Source organism: Ailuropoda melanoleuca, chromosome 1 (genome assembly GCF_002007445.2).
Source record: "Ailuropoda melanoleuca isolate Jingjing chromosome 1, ASM200744v2, whole genome shotgun sequence".
NCBI classification, from domain to species: Eukaryota; Metazoa; Chordata; class Mammalia; order Carnivora; family Ursidae; genus Ailuropoda; species Ailuropoda melanoleuca.
In genome coordinates this window covers 29,253,198-29,268,106 of record NC_048218.1, presented here as the reverse complement: position 1 = coordinate 29,268,106, position 14,909 = coordinate 29,253,198, and the positions used below count along the sequence as shown (strand labels likewise).

General features: G+C 35.7%; 1 protein-coding gene across 14 annotated transcripts in view; it reads right to left on the bottom strand.

Moving 5' to 3' along the window:
* The window catches only part of ROBO2 (roundabout guidance receptor 2), a 1,624,218-nt gene that overhangs the window by 33,766 nt on the left and 1,575,543 nt on the right, over positions 1-14,909 (bottom strand). For 6 of the 14 annotated variants that reach the window (XM_034656802.1, XM_034656832.1, XM_034656826.1 and 3 more), the window contains 2 exons: positions 11,939-12,220; positions 6,425-6,581 (listed from right to left, as the gene is read on the bottom strand). In XM_034656802.1, coding sequence (XP_034512693.1) covers positions 6,425-6,581; positions 11,939-12,220 — 439 coding nt within the window. Of the gene's footprint in view, positions 1-6,424; positions 6,582-11,425; positions 11,552-11,938; positions 12,221-14,909 lie in introns of all 14 variants that reach the window. The other 8 variants (XM_034656798.1, XM_034656814.1, XM_034656816.1 and 5 more) reach the window with 3 other exon arrangements.

Sequence of the window (14,909 nt, the reverse complement as noted above, 5' to 3'; positions counted from 1 at the left end):
AAAAAGCTATACATGGATGTTTGTAACAGCTTTATTCATAATTGGCAAAACTTGGAAGCAACTAAGATGTCCTTTAGTGGGTGATGGATAAATAAACTGTGATAAAATTCACCCTCAGGCCAAATTCAAAGCTTCTCCAGATAACGGAAATTTGGTGCTAAAAAGAAATGAACCATCAAGCCATGAAAAGAAAGTGAAAGAAGCCAATCTGAGAAGTCTACATCTCATATAATTACAAGTATATGACATTCTGGAAAAGGCAAGACTATGGAGACAATAAAAAGATCAGTGCTTGCCTGAAGTTAAGGGAAGGGAGGGATGAATAGGCAGAACATGGAGGATTTTATGACAAACTGTTCTATATGATATTATAATGGTAGATATATGTCATTATACTTGGTCCAGGCACACAGAATGTACAACACCAGGAGTGAATCCTAATGTAAACCATGGACTTTGGGTGATACTGATATATCAATGTAGGTTCATCAGTTGAACAGTGTATCACTTTCGTGGGAAAGTAGATAGTGGCAGAGGCTATGCACATGTGGGGGCAGGGAGTATATAGGAAATCTCTGTACTTTTTGCTCAGTTTTGTAGTTAACCTAAAACTGATCTAAAAAATAAAGTCTATTTAAAAAATCCTTGAGTTGATCATCTGTATATTCCACAACCATGTGTCAGGAAGCTGCATCTATTTGCAGAGCATGCAATATCCAGCAGGGTAGACTGATACCAAGCAAGGAATCAACAATGCCAAGTCCTACAGAACTAGGGAGAAGGTAGGCTGAAACTAATTTGGGGGTAGGACAAGGCTATGCTGACTATAGGAAAAGTGGATATTCTAAAAGGTGGCCCAGAGAAAAAGAAAAGATAACAGTATTTGAAGAACTCTAATAGGTAAGAGCTGACAAATAAAGAGAATTGGCCATAGTTGAGGCAGGGGTGGTGAGGATGTGCCAGATCACACAGGGCCTCATCAGCCCTGAGAAGGACTCTAAGTGATGGATAGTCACTGAGAGGTTTTTTACAGGGAATCATCTGTAGCTGTTCAATTTTCCTCTCTTGTTGAGGCTACCTGAATAATCCACCTGGTGAGCTGTGAACTGAAGAGCTTGTTTCAGCAGCCCTGTACACTCCGATAGGAATATCTCTTCCAAAATATCTTTTATACTGTAGTGTAAACAGGCATACTTTAATATGTTACAGATAGCAATTTTTATATACTAGAAAATACCATTGGTTAAACTTGTATTCCATCAAATAACTATCTTAGTACCAATCTGACCTGAAAAAAATACATTGCTCTAAAATGATGCCATTATGATCTGTTTCATATGTTGGAGATCATAGTTAGATTTCATTTGGAAAAAAAAAAGAAAAATTCTGTTGTGTACAAAGTTTGCCACCCATGGTCCTGGTTGGATTCAGTGCTTCTAGTTTTTCCCATCCAGTAATCAATCCTTCACACCATTTACCAATTGGTCTATGAAAACATCAGAATTGTTTGAATAAAACATTCACTTCTGTTCATTCTATTCTTTCCACTAAATATGTCTAAGCCTCAACCTAACTTTTTAGATGGTTTTTCCAGTTTCTCAAAAAGAATTTTCTACTCAAAATAGATTGTTTTCTTCTTCTTCTTCTTCTGTACTTTTCCATCATGGTCTATTAGTTTAAGGTATTCAACTTATTTTGAATGAACTGTATTCTTCCAATTTCACCTACCTTAATCTTACAAATCCTTCAAGCTACAGGCTATATGCCATAACTTTTATAAAAATTCCCCACACGAAGCCAACTAGCACTGATATATTACTCTTCCGAACTTGCACTGACATTTTTGCACATTTATTTGAAAATTGATTATATGCTATGTTATGCCATTTCCAATGTTGGTTTAACTATTGCCTAATATATTTGAGAATTTAACCTTTCACATGTTAATAGTATCTTTTCCTCAAGTGGATTTATGCTACTTTACAATTATGACATTGAATTACTCTTGTTTGGCCACACCTGACATAATACTTTAAAAATAGTACATGATAAGCCTATTTATTGATTTGAAATGAAAACACACAAACTGATTCATTAATAACGATGCTTATGATTTGATGACATGGATAGAAATAGAGTATAATGCTAAGTGAAATAAGTCAGAGAAAGACAAATATAATTTCACTCATATGTGGAATTTAAGTAACAAAACGAATGAGCAAATGGAAAAAAGAGACAGAGAGAAACCAAGAAACACTCTTAATATTAGAGAACAAACTGATGGTTTGTTGAGGCGAGGTTGGTAGGGGGATGGGTGAGGCAGATAATGGGGATTAAGGAGCGCACTTGTGATGAGCACCAGGTGATATATGGAATTGTTCAATCACTATATTGTACACTTGAAACTAATATAACACTGGAATTTAAATTAAAAAACAAAGAATGCTTAGGTTTCTTTTCTTAACTTATTTATTTGACTTTAAATGTTATAAAGTCAAACAAAAAATATGAGTAAGAATCCTAAAAAAACAAAAACAAAGTAAGAAAACCTGCCCATTTTCAGTATGGAATGTGAGTGCTATTATACTTCATCAATAGTTATATTTAAATTTCCTTCATAAAATATCACATTCCCCCCCCATAAACTAGAGCATGTATTTCCTTTGTTTACACGGCTTATTGAAAAGGATTTCCCACATTGGAATAAAGAAAGAACATGTTTATATTCAATCTTTCAAATGGAAGTATTCTCTAAAATTTCCCTACTTCATAAGTAGTAAATGATCCTTGCTTCCAATAATCTAAAGGGAACATGTGCATGGAATGAAAATACATAGAGAACATAAGAGAAAGAAGAAATGATATTATATGCATCATATGTTAAGGTTACATAGAAAAAATTGTAATTAGTTGTACTCAGGTCATTTTTTTATTATTCAAATACCACCAGGAGAGCACAGCCATATAAATATTATTTTAAAAATTAAACAAACACATTGCAAAATGTATCAAATAACTAAAAAATATTCCAGTAGCTATTCCACTTAGTTAGAATGAGTGTTTCTATTATCACTTTTTCCAGTTGTTATCTACAAAGATAATTGAGAACAGGAGTGAGCAAAATCCACTTATGCAGACCATAAGCAAAGCTGAGGGAAGTCCCTGGGATTCATCTCACTGGTTTGTACAAGAACTGGAAAACAGAGAAGGAATAAAAGAAAGACTGGGAGAAGGCTGTAAGAGAATAGAGGAAAGGAATTTGGGACATGGAGCATAGTTAATGGTCAGGAGGGCCGCTCCTCATCTCTGAGGTATCTATATCTGAATCCATTCCAGAACAATAAATACTACGTCTCATGCAGTTTCTGAAGAATGACAAGAAAGTAACAGATGACTATGAATGTTAAGAAAAGTGTAGCTCAGTTTTTAGCGTTTTCCTCCACATTTACAGATACATATCTTATTTGAAGGATGGAATTTCAACTTTTTCTTGTTGTTTTTTTTTTAAGATTTATTTATTTATTTGGGAAGAGAGGGGCAGAGGGAAAGGGAGAGTTTTAGGCAGACTCCATGCTGAGTGAAGGAGCCCGACACAGAACTTGATCTCAAGACTGAGACCATGACCTTGAAATCATGACCTGAGCTGAAACCAAGAATCGGATGTTTAACCAACTCAGCCACCCAGGCACCCGCAACTTTTTCTTGTGGTAACAGAGAAGACTGTGAAAATGCTTCTGATGTCAAACCAAGTCTTTTGGCCAACTATTCCTAGAAAAGCTTTTTTTTTTTTTTTTTTTTTTTAAACATATGAAGTACGAGGCATCATATTATCCGTCTTGCCTGGGAAATAATGAGAAAGATGACAACAAATCAATGTTGCATGTGAACTAGCTAAAGGCCAGATACAAATACTGAATTACTAATAAAAATACAATACAGTTCAACACCCACAAAAGCTCGCCAATCTCAAAGTGTAGCAACAAAACAAAGCATCAGATTTCTATTGGATTCCTCCGGAATTCTTCCTAGCATCCTATGATAGTAATAAAAATACATTATATTTATAGCTAAGGATAAATACATTTTGATACCTTTTTATCAAGCTGAGAGAGGCATATTGATGAGAAAGAACATTAACTATTGTTGCTATAACATTGAATTAACAATTAAATACTTCTCTGTCTGGACAATGACAATAAGTTTTGATATTCAGTTCTGTGGGGGAGAATGGCCCAAGAAAGGCTTACAAAGAAATTGAATAATATCGAAGGTTTAGAAACAGTATCAAACATTGTAATAAAAAGTAAAAGACTACCTTTTCAAGATTGAGATTATTCTGGGCTAGGTATATTTCCAAAATGTATCCCTTTCCCGCCATCCTCCTGCCATTGCCTTATCTTACTGCCTTATCATTTTTCATGATATCAGCTACTCTGCTGCAGTATTCCAGACGTGATGTACCCGCCCCAGCCTCATGCCCTTCAATCCATCATCTACATCCAAAGATCAGACTCCCTATATGACATATGAGGCTTCACAACTGGCCTCAAGGCACCTTTTCAGATTATCTCCTACTCTATGAATATTTCAAACTCAACAAACCTCATACAGCAGGTATCAACTGCTGAAGGAAACACACAAGTAATTAGAATGCAATGCGATGAGTACTACAATAGACAAGCAAGCTTAAGGAATAAAAGAATTAAGAATGGCAAGTCACCTTAACTAGACTAGGATGGGGTTTTGAAGGAAGAGCAGATTCCTAAAGTCTGCAATCATCTTTTCCTACAGAATACACATCTTTGGTTTTTCTTTGACAGACTCCATGTGGCACATCTACATTACTGATATGTTTTACATAAGATCATGGGCAAAATTAAACATTTTTAAAAAGTCATAGAAAAGAGGGTGTGCTCTTAATTTCTTATTTCGAATGTGAACTTTTTAAAAAAGTAAAATAATAATGCTGTGCGTATATATGGGAATTATAATCCCACAGAAGCAGGTGAAGACCTTTGGAGAAAAAGAAGGATGTAGAGAAGAAAATATAGAGGTATGTATGTGAATATATGTGTATGTGTGTATGAATACATATATGCACATATGCATAGCTACCCAGCATCTGTGTGTATAATGTCTATATCTAGTATATATGTACACATATTACATAATTTAAAAAGGTAAATGAGGTCTTTTGAAGGAAGCAAATGTTGTGACAGAAAGTTCCAGTCAAGAATATTAATCTGGAGGGGCACCTGGGTGGCTCAGTCAATGAAGCATCCTGTTCTTGATTGTGGCTCAGGTCTTCATCTCAGGGTCATGAGATCAAGCCCTGCTTCGGGCCCAGCGCTGGGTGTGGATCCTGCTTAAGATTCTCTCCTTCTCCCTCTGCCCCCTCCTCTCTCTCTCTCTCTCCCCCCTCCTCAAAAAAAAAATTAATCTGGAGACATCAAAGATAGCACTTGTTTAAAAAGAAAAGGAGATGGAGCCAAAAAATTATATGCCTATGATCTTTACATAAGAGAGGAGATAAAACTATTATTCAAATAAACTGAGATGTCTTAACATCTAAATACTTCAAAATTTAAAGAAATTTGGAAAAAGAAAACCTGTCTTTATTATATATTTTTCCAGTTTCATTCAAAAGCGATGGTGACCCAGAAATTGTGACAAAGACAGAGCAATTAGAATTATTAAAATAGAAAAAAAAAAGACTGAGTATGTTTCTCTTCATTTGCTATGGTTTTTTCTTATTAGAAAATAAAAAGTATCAATGTCTTTCTGCTTTAAATCGAATAACACTTCAACAGAGAAACACTAACTCTTGAGACATATTTGGGAAGGAATAAGGAAACAGGGCACATTTAAACGCCCTTGAAGGAAATTTTCTAACTTAGAGAGGTTTTGTTACAGAATGTGCATTGGCTTGAACCTCTTTCATCGTTCTGGCCCCTAAATTCCCATTGCAGCTAATGATTAAAGTCCCTACAATTACACCATGGGATGGAGCTCAACAGTGGATACTCTGCTACGGCCAGACACAAGTCATTAGAAACCTGTGAGAGATGATGAAGAAGGTTATTTTAATTCCCCTTCAGCCCCCTCAGGAGTGGCTCTTTAGTTCACAGAGCTGTGGGTACTCGCTTTCAAACTAACAAGCAATATTATAAATGGAGGCTGCATTACCATGATTGCAGACAATCGAAGGCACTTGACGCCCAAGGATTCTAGGTTCTCCATATGGGCTGTGTTGTATTTATCAGCTGAAATACATAGACAGTGCAAACAACAGGGGGAGGGCAACGAACGGGCTGGGAAGGGGGGCAGGGAAAACAGTAAGAGACCACCAGAGAAAGACAAAAAAAGCCCAAGAGAGAGAAGAGGAGAGCCGTGGGCATTTCGTTGGTATGGAAAACAGTTTTACCCATTTTCTTGCTGTTGCATCGAATAGTGTTCCAGCTCTGTACCAGGAAGGGGCTGGACTGGGGGAGGAGGCAGAGGAACATTGGCCCAGGTTGATCCATTGTTTTTCTGTGGTTTAGAAGAGTTTTTATTTTTCTTCTTTTTTCCACCTTTCCCACCTGAAAGTAATAATGCATTTATTCAGATAGACCAAATATCCGTAGAAACAGAGGACATCAGATGGGAGGATGTATTTATGTTTCCAAAACACCACAATCAGTATATTACATTTGTTAAAAGCTATAAACAATGAGATGATATAATCAGAAAAACGTTTTTACAAATCGCTCAAAATTATACTGTTTTTTTTCCCCAATGCATTAACTACAGTGCTGAATAAACCAAAAACATGGCTTTCTGCAGCAAAAGCACACTTATTGATTTATTCACGTCTGCTGCCTCTACATTTTCATTGTTAGATAAAATAATGGGCCATAACAAATTCTTTCAAATGTCAGATTTTAGTGCGTTTATAATGCTCTTTTGCATAATCTCTCTCAGTGGAAAATGCAGTGTCTAAGGATACAGGCTAAACTTTTCCATTAGAATTTACTCAATTTAATTAATCCAGGAGAGTACAGTTTTCTCTCAAAAGTGACTGATAAAAATCAATCAACTATAATCTGGATACTTGTAAATCTTTCACAATGACAAGTTTTATAGAATTTAAAACTAACAAATGGCATCATTATTTTTGCCTATAGTGAGAGTAGTTCCCAGATGTTTTAAGCATAATGTTTCCTAAAATTCCAAAAAGAGCAGGATAATTAATGGAAATGCAGTGATCAGTTTCAGTACTATTGTTAATACAAATGAATTCATGCACAAAACACAAGCAAAAAATAACTTGGCAGCATATAAACCAACTCTGGAATTACTGGAGCTTAATGAAATATAAAAATAAAATTAATCATTTGTATAGTACCATACTTTTCACTCTTCCAAAATTTAAGTAAATCAAGTTTCTTCCTAAATGGACCACAGTTGATTGCAAGAATGAGTGCTTCTCAAGAGCATAACAAAGGATTTTGTTTCAATGGAACACAGCAGCTTCCTTCACTCCCACTATAGCCTATAGTTCTATTTCCAAAAACACGGTATGGACCCCTTGGACCTCATCTTTTTGGCACTGCAGGTTGTGAGCATTGAATACTTGCAGCAGGGCTATCAACAGAGATATTACTAGAAGTCTCATCTCCTTTCTTCTACCAATTACTAATCTGCATCAGCCAACTCAGAACATTATGTCATTTATTAATAACTTATTCAAGTGCCAGAAAGGGATGAAGCTCCTAAACTGGACATAGACACTGTTGCCAATTATGGAATTATGTCTGTCGTCTAGGTCATGTGCACATAAACACACATATTTAAAAGGGCACCCCTACAGACAAAATACTTTCACCCCTTCCTTTAACTTCCCATCTTTGGCAGTAGGAGAGGTATTACGAGAAAGCAGAGCAGGTATCTTCTGTTCAAGGATAAGGGCTTAATCTCGTTTTGAAGACTAGTTTCTCACTTACTTGGTAAATTACTCAATAGATATCCGTTCAATTTCCACACAGGTAAAACAGATACAAAGTTCCTACATCTTTATGGTATTTTGAGGATTGAATGAGATAGAGCATGGAAAGGGCTCAGCTTGTACAGAAAGCTCACTAAATGCCTGTCACTATTACCCTTTCCCATCTCCTCCATCTTAGAGCAAACATGGTTCTTGCCATTTCCACAGCCTTTGGTCACACCTGACTTCTCCAACCTTAATGAGTATCCCAGAAATAGTCTGATTCTAGGAATAAAAATAATAAACCTGCTTGAACAGAAGTCGACAATTTTTGTGTTTAAGGTAGGTGAGCCTTAATCCTTTGTTTCCTGATCATTCATCAAAATCACAAACCAGGATCAACTCTTTTGTGCAGTTTCAGAACTGTATTTCAATAATTAAAAGAGGAATGTGTTGGGCTGTGTGTCCTTAGTGGCTTTTCCCCTAGTTGTGCATTCTTTATTCCTTATATATTTATAGGTATGCAATGTTTTCTTCATTCTTCACTTGAGAAATGTTATATGATCACCACCAGACCGAATGATACAAATAGGGAAGTTCTTACATCTCCATAAGGCAAATTCTGTAATATTAAACCCAGTTGGACTAAACGAAAAGGGCATAATCACTCTCACCTCCAAAAGAATGCTTTCTATCGCCAATTTAAGTAATATTGTATTCAAATGTAGATGAAGTAGTTAATAGATGAGAAAACAGAGGTTCTTTCTAAATGTTACGTGGTCCATATTCACGCAGTAAGAGAAAAAAAAACAATTTAAAACGCAGCAGCTTTACTAGAAATTACTATTTCTGGAGCTCTGAACCCAACTCTGTTGAAGTTCTTTTCCAAGGTCAAAAAAGGCATTATCAACTCTTCAAATATCAGACTTAAAAATGAATTGGGGAAACAAAGCTGATTCATAGATGGAATTTATAAGGTTTTCCTCCAATGCCCACTTTCCCCTCCTTGGGAAATTTCTGCTCTGTCATTGTGAGGTGTCCTGGTAGGACTATCAATCAATAAGCTTTGTCCTTTCTTAGCATTGACCTTAAGAGGTGGGCTCTGAGCATGGTGGTGGGCATATCACATAAGTTAACGAAATTAAATGTTTATCTAAGATCTATACCTTGAGCCAGTGAGCCACAGTCTGTTGTTACTTGCAACCAAAGATCCCCAAGCATTTTAAGGGGAGAACGGCCTGCATTATGCTTTAGGGGAACATATTTTGAAGACTGGCAAACATATCTAACCCATTTCTCTTCAACTCAGAATGTAAATATTTAAACTGACAGTTATTTATGCTGAACAAACAACTTCTATGTATAGAAAATTATAAAAATAGATCATTTTCAAGTCAGTTAAACACATACTCTATTTCAAAAAAATACTCGTGTGTAAAAATATTTCGTTATTACTACTGATATTGTGCTACATATATATAATTATGATTGCATACGGTTTTTGAGAGAGCTGAGTTTTGTTGGTTTTTTTTTTTTTTTTAGTGGTTGCATTTTTAACACAAGTGCTCAGAACTTACGTATGGAATAAATTATAATGTTTCAAAGAGGGTAAGAAGTTCACTGAAATAATTCAGAAATATCCAACTTTCTTTATTATTCTGATTATTTTAAACTATTTCATTACTGGTATGCACAAAATAAGAAGATCTTATAATATATGATTAGATATCCACTGGGCAGTTTGATCTTAAATTTGGGCCTTAGAAAACGCATCTATGATTATAAGAATGAAGCAAATTTTGTGATATTAAACTCAATTGTACTAAATTAAAAGGGAATAATCACTTCACTCTCACCTCCCAAAGAATGCTTTCTATTACCAATTTAAGTAATTTTGTATTCAAATGTAGATGAAGTAGCTAATATAATTCATAGACATATATAAATGTCACTCAGGAGATTAATGGATTAAAAAAAGCAGTAAGCACTATTGTGAATCATGTTCTGCTTACAATTACTCAAAAGGTAACTTTTAAAACTCAGTGTCAATCAACATATACAGAATATTTAATGAAGGATTCACAAAAGGTCTTATTAATTCATGGCTTAAAATATATAGATTTTTAAAATATGTATATTGCTTGGGACTTTATAGATCTTGAATGGAATAGGCCTAGGATACATTACTTTTAATTATTCAGTACAACTGTGGGACTCATTATAAATAAATGACAGTATAAATGACATATAAAGTTATTCAAAACATCCCCCTATATTATTAAGCCAGTTTAAATTCGTAACAGATGTTTAAAATTTTCTGGATTCTATAATGTATCTAATTCTACCAATAGGTAAGAAGAGCAAATGGCTCATTTTGGAGGGAACAGAGAGCATTGACATTTCAAACTGAAAGGGTTCTATCTCCTGAGGAAAAGTCATTTAGCAAATGTTACCCTAATGATGTAAAAGAGTTAACTCTTTATGGCCTAGGAGCCTGTGACATATCATAATACACTATAATCCTTTACTAAGAACTTGTGGATAAAAAAATTAATAAAAACAAATGGCATATCATTAATATGAAAAAATAAGCAAATAAGGTCATGGAATCAATTAGAAATGTGCAGATAAAGTCATCAGTCACACGATGTACATGTTATGGTTGGAAGGTAGAGTGTGTCTACTACGACCTCCTTATTTTAGAAGTGAGGATCCTTGAGCCTGAAGGATATCAGTGCTCTTCATTATGATAGGCGTATATTTCTGTCCAGTAAAAATCTGTCCTGACATGTGCTAACAATACCTATAGATGCTAGGTTTGGTGGATATATCTCTAATATATATTAACATCTATAGCATAAAAGAATTATCCATATGAAAGATTATAAATTTTTTGGAAATTAAGCGTGAAGACTAATGTCATATTAACATTCTTGGTTTGCATGGTAGCAGCACCTTTTTCTAAATATCATTCAATAGATGATAAATCCTGCTACATAATATTTTGAAAAGATTGTCCAAAAATACAAAGACCCATCTCCGGAATCTGATTATTATGAAAAATGTCCCAGATAATTTGCATTTTAGCTGAATTCATCGTTTGCTGCCCATGTCATGGAGTTGACTTTCCTGTATGATCTTTTTATTAAAAAGTTCTCTTGGCTCTTAGGTCAGGTTCAAGGCAGATCAAATTCATCTGCTCTTTCCTAAATAATATTTAGGAAAATGACACAATTTTTCAGTAAATATGGTGTTGTACACTCAGTACATGAAGAATGACAGGGATTTTTATCCCCCCCCCTTCCCAAAGCATGATTTCATTAGGATAAACTGCTATTGTCATCTGAAAGATAAATGCCTGACAGTGAGTTGTGATTCAGTACTTCTTTACGGTTGTTAGGAACACAGGTCATATGCTGGTGACAAAAAAATATTTCTCCTTACTGTGATGAGACCAACCTGAGAGACTGCCACTCCTCTCTGAGCTGTTGTGAGAGCTGGTGGTGCTGAAATCCTGTGACTGGTTGTGTGGCATTCTATTAGACAATCCCTCAGCCAATCGGTAGTCAGGGATGTAAAGTAAGGCTAAGGGTTAAAGGGCAGAGGTCATAGTGGCATCATGTGATTAGTTCACAGCACAAGCCCATGCAGAACATGCAGTTAGCAACTCAGAAGCAGATGTCGTGGGACAGTGGAGGAATGTTCCGTCTATCCTGCCTAATGGAAGTTGAGATGGATTACTGACCACTCTATTGAAAAAGAGCTAAAAGGATGAAACCGATTGGTGTTGGTGTGTGGTGGCGGTGGTGGCGGTAGGGATTGTGCAAGGTACTGAATACATGCCGAGAATATTTTTTTAGTTTAGGTAGTGAACCTGGTAATGAGTCACTAAACTGAACAACAAATACTAATTTCTATCTCATGCACAAATGATATGAAAAGAACTCCTCGGGGTGTAAGAACCTGACTCACCATTGTTACCTTTGTTCTGATCGGGTAGAGAGTATCCAAATCCCATCAGGTCCGTTTTTTGCTGAATTGAGCTTTTCCACTGTGGATCAGGGAGATCGACAGCCAATTCGTGTATGCTATTGGAATGCAAGATCTGTGTGGTGGCATATGGGGTGGCCTGTGTTATTTGGCTGGAACTGTTGTAAGTGGTTTTGGTCGTGAAGTCAATGCTGCTATAAATGGCTCCGTCTGAGAGCATTGTTGCTGTTTTATCCCCTTGGCCTGGAACTGGTGGCAACACATCTGTGGTGAACATAGGGAAATGAAACAATTTAATGATGCACAGGAAGACCAAAACGATCAGGATTGAAGATGAAAAATAAAAGTGTCATGCCGCACGTTTGCATTTCAGCTGAGACGGGCTTTATGAGTCAATGAAGGGTAGATGATGTACAACCATCGCCAAGCTATCAGCCTCGGTGACAGGCAGGCCTACTGCTCGTCCTTCACGTCTCACTGCTTAACGCGTCCCTTCCCCCATTTTCTTCAACCATGAATGAGATGTTTGGGATGTTTCACTACCAAAAAATGCTTTCAGTTGTGCATATCGCTTTTAGAACCAATGAAATTGTTAGCTCCTTACAGCAGAAATGATAAAAGTGAATCTACAAATTATGGATTGAAAACATCTTTTTCCACTTTACCCCAAAAGATGTAGAATATAGCTGCTGAATAGAAGCCAGATTTTCCAAAATTATACTGTACAAGCAAACTAGGAGATACATTTTTCTGAAGTTCCAGCTTGCTGTTTCTCTGATTTGATTTCACAGTTCCAGTATGGAGTGGAGGGGATGGTAGGAATGTTTTTTTCTTGGGTAACAAAAGAAATTTTTCATGAATAAGTCATTTTCACAATACAGCGGGATTTAACTATAGAAAAAGCAATCTGAGTGATCAGTGAGTTTAATTTATGCTACTAACTCTTAGAAGTGGAGAATTATAGTTTCAAGGTATAATACAGCAAGAGTAAAATTAAACTTTAGTAACAACACTGAATATCAATCAGTCCATTTATCTTTTGGTGTGCTGAATTATCTTTACGTGATGCTTTATAATTCAAAACTGCCACTTCCCTCCTGAGCTCTTATTTTTTTCCTTTCTTAGAAGAAAGATACCAGAATTAAAACAAAACAAAACAAACAAACAAAAAAACAATACTGGGGCACCTGGGTGGTTCAGTTGCTTGAGTGTCCGACTCATGATTTCAGCTCAGGTCATGATCTTGGGGTTGTGAGATTAAGACCCACGTCAGACTCCACGCTCAACAGGGAGTCTGCCTGAGATTCTCTTTCTCTCTCCCTCTGCTTCCCTCCCTACGCCTGCTCACACTTGCTCTCCCTCTCTCTAAAATAAATAAATAAAATCTTTAAAAAACAAAACAACACTAAATGACATATTTTTAATCATATAGAGTTAAAGTGAATCTAATTATAGTATATATTCCTTAATAATCTATGTTCTGAAAGCCATACTTCATAGTACTTGAGCTCATCAATGATTTTCTTCATTATAGGAAATTTTCAACTAGTTAAATTACTGTAATATTAAGTAATAAACCAAATTATTTTGCTACCAAAACCAATTCATCATGACAAGAAAAAAGCAGAAAGTGAAACTTAGTCAAAATATCCTCAAACTTTTAGGTATGATGATACCCAATAGTACTTGTAATAAAGGTTCTTATAAAAATATTAATTTTGCTTTTGCATTTTACAAAAGCTAAAAATGTCTTCTTTAGCAATAGCAACAAGACATTTATAATCCATTTTACACACTGCATAATTTAGATCTTTCTGAAGTCTGGAATTCCAACTTGCTTTATAAGTAATAATATTTATTGAAGTAAATATTTTAAATGCATATCAGTGAAATTGTTAAAAGATTCAAATATATAATATTTCACAAACTTGTACAAGCTAGTAAAAGTGTTTTTTGATTTCAGAGTCCCATAACTACTTTTTTGCCCTTTTGGCTTTTACCTACAAACTCATTAGAAAATTTGATAATGAAAAAGTGTACTCCATCCTCAAATGTCAATATAGTTTTCATTCTCAAAAATATTAAATATTTAATAATCTATCAAAATTATGAAAATAGGTTCTTCACTCTGGGGAAATTTTCCGAGGTTTGTTTCTGCCACCTCCACTGTCTTTTACTGATAATATTAACCGGACAGACATGTTTTCCCGGCACGGGCCCCAACTTCCCAACACTTTGAACTTGAGGCCTTCTAAAACTTTCGGTTTAGATTGGGAGCCACCTTAACTGCAAGCTTTTGAAATGGTTGTGTGTTCAAATGTTTAAAAGTGGAAAAAAGTTGTCCAAGGCCCTCGCCCTACAGAACGTTATCCTGTCACAACTAAAGCTACAACACTAGAAATAGAATCTCTCGCTCCCTGCTGGACAACATTAGCCAGCCTTCAAGTCTAAGTGCTTCTATATTGATTTGGGGGCTGCATATTTCTTTCAACTATTATTGGGTCCCTCCTACATTTTCGAAAAATAAATTGAATTATATCCAAACGTGGAAGATTATACATGAATATCTGGATGTGGGGGGGTCATCCTATAATATCAGGAGGTTTGAAACTCTGGGCCTGCCTTCCTCCAACAGCCTGGACCTGAGTGGGTGTTGCCATCTTTAGGCAAGACCTTCCAGTTTCCACTTCTCACTGTCCACACCTACCTTTCCTTAGTGCTTTGGGCTGACTGGCACTTGTTAATATTTGAGTTTGAAACCTCCCTCCAGGTGGAATTACTCATGATTCATTCTGCAGTTTTCAGCACCTTAGTGATCCATGCATTTATTTCTTTTTGCCTGATATACTTGAACAAATGAATGTCTCCTGTATCATATTATAAGATACTTAAGAACAGGAACATACAGGATTTATGTCTGGATTTCCATAATTCCTCACCTAGTGTTTTGCAC